The sequence below is a fragment of the Cyrtonyx montezumae genome, unplaced genomic scaffold, assembly GCF_038088225.1.
Source record: "Cyrtonyx montezumae isolate F1298 unplaced genomic scaffold, pur_monq_1.0 scaffold_63, whole genome shotgun sequence".
Taxonomy (NCBI): domain Eukaryota; kingdom Metazoa; phylum Chordata; class Aves; order Galliformes; family Odontophoridae; genus Cyrtonyx; species Cyrtonyx montezumae.
In genome coordinates, this window is record NW_027072071.1 from 222,507 (window position 1) to 231,564 (window position 9,058).

The 9,058-nt window shown below is 48.4% G+C and overlaps 1 protein-coding gene across 1 annotated transcript; it reads left to right on the forward strand.

Moving 5' to 3' along the window:
- Positions 1-659: 659 nt before the first annotated feature.
- Positions 660-5,039, forward strand: LOC136057363 (keratin, type II cytoskeletal 1-like). Its single transcript, XM_065750071.1, has 7 exons — positions 660-1,295; positions 2,297-2,514; positions 2,790-2,850; positions 3,541-3,636; positions 3,846-4,010; positions 4,385-4,510; positions 4,815-5,039. The coding sequence occupies exons 1-7, from the start codon at positions 729-731 to the stop codon at positions 5,037-5,039; spliced, it is 1,458 nt and encodes a 485-aa protein (XP_065606143.1). The 5' UTR covers positions 660-728.
- The last annotated feature ends 4,019 nt before the right edge of the window (positions 5,040-9,058 follow it).

Consider the following 9,058-nt stretch of genomic DNA (forward strand, 5'->3'; position numbering starts at 1 on the left):
GCATTCATTTATTTAAAACTAAGATCAAGACATGCTTTTTTTTTCCCTATTTTCAAGACAAAATCTCAGCTTTGTGAACCAATGGCAGATTTTTTTTTCCTATGCTGTTAGCAAGACATGACCTCACCACCCTCCCTGTCCATGCAGCCCTTCAGAAACAATACTTACTTATGGGAATAAGAAAAAAGGGAGACAAGAAAACTAAGGCAGGAAAGTCTTTGCCCTATGCAGTGTGTGCTTGGTACGTGCAAAGCAAGGTGAGCCACCCCCAGACCAAGTCAACAGAAGGACAACATCAAGACCTCATGTCTCATGAAATGAGATGCCAAAGGAGGCTGGGAAATTCAAGAGAGATCTAACCATGGTGAGGTGCACGGATAACTGTGCGAACTGTAATTAATGATGGAGGGGTGAACTAATGAGATAAGGAAATCTCCTCTGAGCAAAGCTGATGAGTCAAGCAGGATTGGGGGAGTTTCACAACTCCTCCTTTGGTGTGTGGTGTTTACTCTATCGACTGCTCAAGTGACCAATAATTGTTACCTAATGAGACAAACCATTAATAACATTAACAGACCATAATTACCACGGAATGGAGATGAACTTCTCTGAACATATAAAGGAGAACTTCTGTCACCCTCAGCAAAGGAGCTGAGGATCCTACACTCTCATTTCTCCTCCCGTTTTACAACGTTCCGTATCTGCTCTCAACACTCTCAAGCGACACGATGAGCCACCACTTCTTCAGATTTGGCGATGGGAATTTCAGTTCCTCTTCTGCTCACTGTGGCACACTGGGGAGTGGAAGAGGCTCCTCTGCCATGAGCCATTGGGATGATGATAGAGGACAAAGATTTGGTGGTTACGGCTATGGGTATGGGTACGGCAGCAGAAGCCTCCACAACCTCAGTGGGTTTAGGAACTTTTCTACTGGTGGAGGCTACGGAGGAGAAGGAGGAGGATATGGCAGGCACTGGGGTTACTATGGTGGGAGATACCTGGACAGGGACATTGGTAGAAGAGGGTATCTTGTGGGGGATTTTCAAGGTGGGGAAGGTAGGATATATGTAAGAAGCTCAGGCAGGGGGACTCTTGGTGGAGGCCTTCGTGAGCAAGGGGCTGGGCAGGGCTTGGGGCACACTGCTGCTGGTGGAGGCATTGAGGAGGTCCATGTCAACACCAACCTGCTGAGTCCAATACAAGTGCAAGTTGACCCCGAGTTCCAGAGAATGCGGTCAGATGAGAAAGAGCAGATTAAGACGCTCAACAACAAATTTGCATCATTCATTGATAAGGTGAGTGCCTGTTCTTTCTTTGCTTATCATAGAGTGGGAAACACCAGGGGTGCTTCTTACAGATCCAACCAACTCATCTGATCCTCCTCTACATCTCATCCTCTGCTCCAAAATCACAGCACTGGCTGGATTCCCTTAATGGCTTGCTATAAATGCCACTGTGTGATTCACTTTTAACCACGGGATAAGAATCACTGCACCATGTCTTATGGCAGGACAGTAAAAAAATATTGGCTTGTCATCGATGTATTAACTCATTTCGCTTTTAAGGAAATGGGTTTGTGCATGGTTAGTAATACTCTCGGGCACGAGAACTGTTAGTGCTAGCAATAGAAACAGGTGGTGGAGTTGGACATATTTGAGGTGAGCTGTTTCTTTTTGCTAAAGGCAAGCAAGATGTTGCATTTCTCCCAACCATAAAAGGTGACTTCTTTGCTTGAAAATCTTCCAGATAGACTCCACATCATTCTTTACCTTTTTCTTTGGTCCATATACAATACTCCTACAGAGAGTTTTGCCTTCTCAGTCATCCCTACAAATAGACATGGGAGAAAAACAGCCTGAGAAACACTTCCACCCACACAGACTTGGCGTGTGCCTTTGTTTGGGTGTTCACATGTGTCTGCATAGGGTGGAAGCTGTTGGAAGCTGCCTCTTGTAATACCATACACAAAAGATGTCAGTTACACCCAGCTGCATTAACCATGCTTAATCCTAAAAAAATGGGGTCACCTTCAAATTTTTCCTCTTTATTTTAAACCTTCTGCATGCCATCTGCTGGTGTACAGCCTTGTTTGTTGTCCCTGCTGGAGAGATGCTACCCTTCTAGCTTTCCAAAAAAGTTAAAGGTCTTTCTGGTTGCTTTCTCTAAGGCAAGATATGTTTATCAAGAGAGTGGTCTCGTGCAATCTGCTGAGGAGGGTTATAGCACACCAAGCAGCATGACATGCTGCTGTCAATGCTTCCTAGTGGCTCAGGTGCTCCTCTGCTTTACCTTTCAGGTTCAATGCCTGGAGCGGCAGAACCAGGCTCTGATGACCAAATGGGAACTGCTGCAGCAGCAAAGCTCTCATCCGGAGGAAAGAAGAAGTATCACTTCCTTCTTTCAGTCCTATATCAATAACCTGCAGAGGCAGCTGGACACACTCCAGAGTCAGAAGGACCAGCTGGATCCAGAAGCCTATGAGATGCTTCAGCTTGTGGAAGATTATAAAAAGAGGTGAATAGTCACTAAAGCAGGATGAGGCATATTGTAGAGCTGGAATTTTCCGAGGCAGTGGTATCATGCTTTGGGATGGCATGGCTTTCTGGTCTTCGCACATGCTGTAGACTTGACAGCACTGCTTTGTGGTAGGCCTGTTAGGGGCCTTTGGAGCTGAAGTTAAAAGAAAGCTCGACAAGTCCGCTGTTCGGATTATTCCCTTTGGTTTCTGATCCACTTGACTGAAGAAGTCAGATAGACAATGAGCTACCTGTTTCTTCTCTTTGCTACAGATTTGAGGATGAAATCAACAAGCGTGCATCTAAAGAAGAGGAATTTGTGGAGCTTAAAAAGGTGAAGTAGCACAAAGCACTGGGCTAAACCAAAGCCTTGGAAATAAAACAGTAACTGGTTGATTGTTGAGGTTTTCAGAAATAGGGTGTTTGATTAACCTAATTTCCTCTGACTGAAACCATCTAAAATCTGAACCGTTTGCTGACATAAGGGAGAGAAATCACTTCTTCCAGAGAATGTCGGTGTTCTGTGTAAGATGTGTATCTGAAAGTCGCTGTCTGACTCCATTCATTTAAGCCTAAACGAAAGATTGTTGTTAGGGTCTGAAGTTGGGGAAAAAAAATCCAGCCCAAAGATCTGTGTGCTAAGAAAATGGTTGTGAATGGAGTCTTCCTTTTGTATGTGGATTTGTGTACTTTCATCCACCTGTATGGGAGTGCCCACAGGATGATGGATTTGGGTCACCAAGACAGGGACATTTCAGTTAACACATTAGAAAAAAAAGAATGACATTTATGTTTTTACGTTTCACATTTTCGCTCAGAACATGTTTCTTGCTACAGCTTTTTCTTATTTCTGATCTGTTTAAAAAGTCCTCCTTTGCACCAATTGCATTTTGAATGAAGGCTGAGGTTGTTGAGCCATTATTTGACTCCAGAAATGAAAGACTGAAATCAAGCCTTGTATGATGCAATTCAGTAGGGAGATAGTCATCAAAGGAGCACAAATATGTGTTGGTTTCTTTTACAGGAGCTGGACAGTGCCTACATGAGAAAAATGGAGTTTGATGTCCGGGTGGAAATACTGAAGCAGGAGCTTGAGTTCCTCAGATGCTTATATGAGGCAGTGAGTACACTTCTTGGGTCAGAAACACACACGCCTTATGGAGGCTGCTGGAAAATTCCCCTGAGCAGGACTTGGTTTGCAGAGTGGTGATATAGATGGGATCATCTCTGAATTTAATAAATATGTGTGGGTTTTTTTTTTGTTTTTTTTTAATCTGTAAGTGAAAAAGAGAGCTGGAAGAGAGACTGGAAATCTTTTTTTCCATGCAGGAGCTATCTCAGCTGCAAACAGTAGTTGACAACACCAATGTCATTCTGTCCATGGACAACGGCAGAGAAGTGAACATGGACGGCATCATTGAAGAAGTTAGGCAGGAGTATGAGAAGATTGCTCAGAGGGGCAAAGATGAAGTCAATGCCATGTATCAAGGCAGGGTAAGTAGAAATGAAGTAGAAATGGTATGAAGTTGAGGGAGGGAAGATTTAGGTTGGATGCCATGGGGAAGTTCTTTATAATGAGAGTGGTGAGGTGCTGGAACGGGCTGCCTGTAGAGGTAGTGGATGCCCTGTCCCTAGAGGTGTTCAAGGCCAGATTGGATGGGGCCCTGGGCAGCCTGGTCTGGTATGAAATGGGAAAGTTGGTGGTCCTGCCTGTGGCAGGGGGGTTGGCGATTCATGATTCTTGAAGTCCCTTCTATCCCAGGCCATTCTGTGATTCTATGATTCTGTGACATATTGACAAGTCTGCCTGGCTTAGGTTTAATTGACCCAGAAACCAATATGTCTGTTCTCTTCTTTCCACTCATCAGTACCAGGACCTTCAGAACACGTGGGTAAATCAGCGAGAGCAACTGAGGAACAGTTACCAGGAAATCCAAGAACTTACCAGGCAGATCCAAAGACTGCAGCCAGAAATTGAAATAGTCAAAAGAGAGGTAAAGCTGATACTTCCCAATGAGACTAAACTATTCCGGCCACTCTTAAATTGGGACAAAGTGGAGAATAATGTACTCTGCACTGTGTAGGCAAAGCTAAAGGTGAAATTTTCTCTTCAAAATGAAGAACATTTGAATGTTGAGTTTCTACTGGGATTTAATTTCAGTTAATTAACCCAGTTTAATGCTGTATCTTTTGAGCTTTGTCATTGAGGTCTTCTAAATTCCAAGAACAACCAGGAGGGCTGGAAAATTCCAGTACCTCTGGAAGGAAAGGGACACATTCTATTTATGCCCCCTGCAGAATGCCAACCACCAAGAGGCCATCAGGAATGCCGAGCAGCGTGGAAGCTCTGCAGTCAAAGATGGACAGAAAAAGCTGCAGGAACTGGAGAACGCTGTGCAGCAGGCTAGAGATGACCTGGCTCGAATTCTGCATGATTACCAGGAGCTTCTGAATGCAAAATTGGCCCTGGATATTGAAATTGCCATGTACAGGTCACTGCTTGAGGAGGAGGAGACCAGGTAGGCACAAACTACTCATCATAAATAGAAGTAGTTGTACAGCACAACCTTTCCCATCCAATGCTCCATCACTTGGATCTTAGATGAGTTCCTATCTGGAAGGGTGGAGATCTTTGTTTGCCTATTGATAGTGCTGAGCATTACTTTCATGTTTGTTGGTTCCACCCTCTCAGTGTCGCTTTTTGTTCACAGGATGCAGGAAGGTGCACCAACCACTGTGTGTAAGTATATCGAGGTTTTGGAGTCCTAGAGAGCAATGTTTCAATTTTCCTTGCAGTATACCACCTACCACTAGAACAAAGCCATGTGCTTCTATATTAGTTTCCTAGGAAAAAGAAGATAGTGGCACTCCTCAATGAGTTGGTGTATGCATGTATATATGCATTTATATGTCAATCTATGTCAATTTTGATCCTCAACATTTTGAATATATTGGTTAAATTCAACCAAATTCAACCAAATTTCACCAAATACAGTGGAAGTGGGAGATAGCTCACTTAATCAGCCCATGTGGTTAATGTAAAAAGTAAAGTATAAAATGAAATAGTCCTAAAACTTCTGCAAGTAGGAAGTCAACTAAAGGAGAGACAGACCAGGGCTCACTCATGTTCTTTTCAGAAGGGCCAGATATATCCACACAACGTAATATCTCTCTTAGATTTACAGAAGATACTGTGTGATGAATAAGTCTGATATACCTTTATTTCTTGCAGGCATTGTTACACACAGTGTGAGCACTGCTGGTGGCTTTGGAAGAGAATATGGAGACTTCAACAGAGAAAAAGAAGAGATGAGCTCTAATGATAAAAGCAGGACAATATGGACAGAGGGAATACCAGAAGGGGGAGGAGAAGGTGGTAGAAGAAGTGATAGAGGATCAAGGGAAGGAAACAGGGGAGGTGAAGCAGAACAATATACTACAGTAAGGAGCACAGTGTCAGGCTCTGGGACACGGTATACATCAGGCAGAATTAACACGGGTGGTTCCTCATCAGGAGAAGGCCGCAGCACTGGTCACTTTGGCTCGACCTTGAGTAGTGGTGGATCCAGTCCTCATGGTGGAGGGCTGAGCTATGGAGGAAGCAGTGGCTCTGGCAGGAGGGAGTCAGGTTATGATAGAGGAGGAAGGTCAGGGCATGGCGGATTGAGCTATGGAAGTGAAAGTAGAGGTACTACCTGTGGAGAAGGAAGCTCTAGTTCTGGCTCAGGTTCTGGAGGACACTTTGGCAGTGGTGGTTCCTCATCTGGAGGAGGTCACAGCTCAGGAGGCTTTGGATCGACATCTGGCAGAGGATATGAGAACAGACGGTCAGATAGTGGTGGAAGTGGGAGCTCTAGTCATGGGGGATCGAGCTATGGCAGTGGAAGTGGAGGCTCTAGCTGTGGAGGAGGGGGCTCTAGTTCTGGCACAAGTTCTGGAGGACACAGTGGCAGTGGTGGTTCCTCATCTGGTGGAGGTCACAGCTCAGGAGGGTATGGCTCAAGCTCTGGCAGTGGCCGATGCAGTCCTCATGGTGGAGGGCTGAGCTCTGGAGGGAGCAGTGGCTCTGGCAGGAGAGGATCCATTTCCGGTGGAGGTGGAAGCTCAGGGCATGGAGGATCGAGCTATGGCAGTGGAAGCGGTGGCTCTATTTGTGGAGAAGGCAGCTCCAGTTCTGGCTCAGGTTCTGGAGGACAGAGTGGCAGTGGTGGTTCCTCATCTGGTGGAGGTCACAGCTCAGGAGGGTATGGCTCAAGCTCGGGTAGTGGACGATGCAGTCCTCATGGTGGAGGGCTGAGCTCTGGAGGGAGCAGTGGCTCTGGCAGGAGAGGATCCATTTCCAGTGGAGGTGGAAGCTCAGGGCATGGAGGATCGAGTTATGGCGGTGGAAGCGGTGGCTCTATTTGTGGAGGAGGAAGCTCTAGTTCTGGCTCAGGTTCGGGAGGACACAGTGGCAGTGGAGGATCCTCATCTGGTGGAGGTCACAGCTCTGGAGGCATTGGTTCAGGCTCTGGTGGAGGATCTGGAAGGAGAGGGTCCATTTCTGGTGGAAGTGGGAGCTCTGGTCATGGGGGATCGAGCTATGGCAGTGGAAGTGGAGGCTCCATCTGTGGAGGAGGGGGCTCTAGTTCTGGCTCAAGTTCTGGAGGATACAGTGGCAGTGGTGGATCCACATCTAGTGGAGGTCACAGCTCAGGAGGGTATGGCTCAAGCTCTGGCAGTGGCCGATGCAGTCCTCATAGTGGAGGGCTGAGCTCTGGAGGGAGCAGTGGCTCTGGCAGGAGAGGATCCATTTCCAGTGGAGGTGGAAGCTCAGGGCATGGAGGATCGAGCTATGGCAGTGGAAGTGGAGGCTCCATTTGTGGAGGAGGGGGCTCTAGTTCTGGCTCAGGTTCTGGAGGACACAGTGGCAGTGGAGGATCCTCAACTGGAGGAGGTCACAGCTCAGGAGGGTATGGCTCAAGCTCGGGCAGTGGCCGATGCAGTCCTCATAGTGGAGGGCTGAGCTCTGGAGGGAGCAGTGGCTCTGGCAGGAGAGGATCCATTTCTGGTGGAGGTGGAAGCTCAGGGCATGGAGGATCGAGCTATGGCAGTGGAAGTGGAGGCTCGATTTGTGGAGGAGGAAGCTCTAGTTCTGGCTCAGGTTCTGGAGGACACAGTGGCAGTTGTGGTTCCTCATGTGGAGGAGGTCACAGCTCTGGAGGCATTGGGTCAGGCTCTGGTGGTGGATCTGGCAGGAGAGGGTCCATTTCTGGTGGAAGTGGGAGCTCTGGTCATGGGGGATCGAGCTATGGCAGTGGAAGTGGAGGCTCGATTTGTGGAGGAGGAAGCTCTAGTTCTGGCTCAGGTTCTGGAGGACACTATGGAGGAGGTGGATCCTCATCTGGAGGAGGTCACAGCTCAGGAGGGTATGGCTCAAGCTCTGGCAGTGGCCGATGCAGTCCTCATGGTGGAGGGCTGAGCTCTGGAGGGAGCAGTGGCTCTGGCAGGAGAGGATCCATTTCCAGTGGAGGTGGAAGCTCAGGGCATGGAGGATCGAGTTATGGCGGTGGAAGCGGTGGCTCTATTTGTGGAGGAGGAAGCTCTAGTTCTGGCTCAGGTTCGGGAGGACATAGTGGCAGTGGAGGATCCTCATCTGGTGGAGGTCACAGCTCTGGAGGCATTGGTTCAGGCTCTGGTGGAGGATCTGGAAGGAGAGGGTCCATTTCTGGTGGAAGTGGGAGCTCTGGTCATGGGGGATCGAGCTATGGCAGTGGAAGTGGAGGCTCCATCTGTGGAGGAGGGGGCTCTAGTTCTGGCTCAAGTTCTGGAGGATACAGTGGCAGTGGTGGATCCACATCTAGTGGAGGTCACAGCTCAGGAGGGTATGGCTCAAGCTCTGGCAGTGGCCGATGCAGTCCTCATAGTGGAGGGCTGAGCTCTGGAGGGAGCAGTGGCTCTGGCAGGAGAGGATCCATTTCCAGTGGAGGTGGAAGCTCAGGGCATGGAGGATCGAGCTATGGCAGTGGAAGTGGAGGCTCCATTTGTGGAGGAGGGGGCTCTAGTTCTGGCTCAGGTTCTGGAGGACACAGTGGCAGTGGAGGATCCTCAACTGGAGGAGGTCACAGCTCAGGAGGGTATGGCTCAAGCTCGGGCAGTGGCCGATGCAGTCCTCATAGTGGAGGGCTGAGCTCTGGAGGGAGCAGTGGCTCTGGCAGGAGAGGATCCATTTCCGGTGGAGGTGGAAGCTCAGGGCATGGAGGATCGAGCTATGGCAGTGGAAGTGGAGGCTCGATTTGTGGAGGAGGAAGCTCTAGTTCTGGCTCAGGTTCTGGAGGACACAGTGGCAGTTGTGGTTCCTCATGTGGAGGAGGTCACAGCTCTGGAGGCATTGGGTCAGGCTCTGGTGGTGGATCTGGCAGGAGAGGGTCCATTTCTGGTGGAAGTGGGAGCTCTAGTCATGGGGGATCGAGCTATGGCAGTGGAAGTGGAGGCTCCATCTGTGGAGGAGGGGTCTCTAGTTCTGGCTCAGGTTCTGGAGGACACTATGGAGGTGGAAGTTC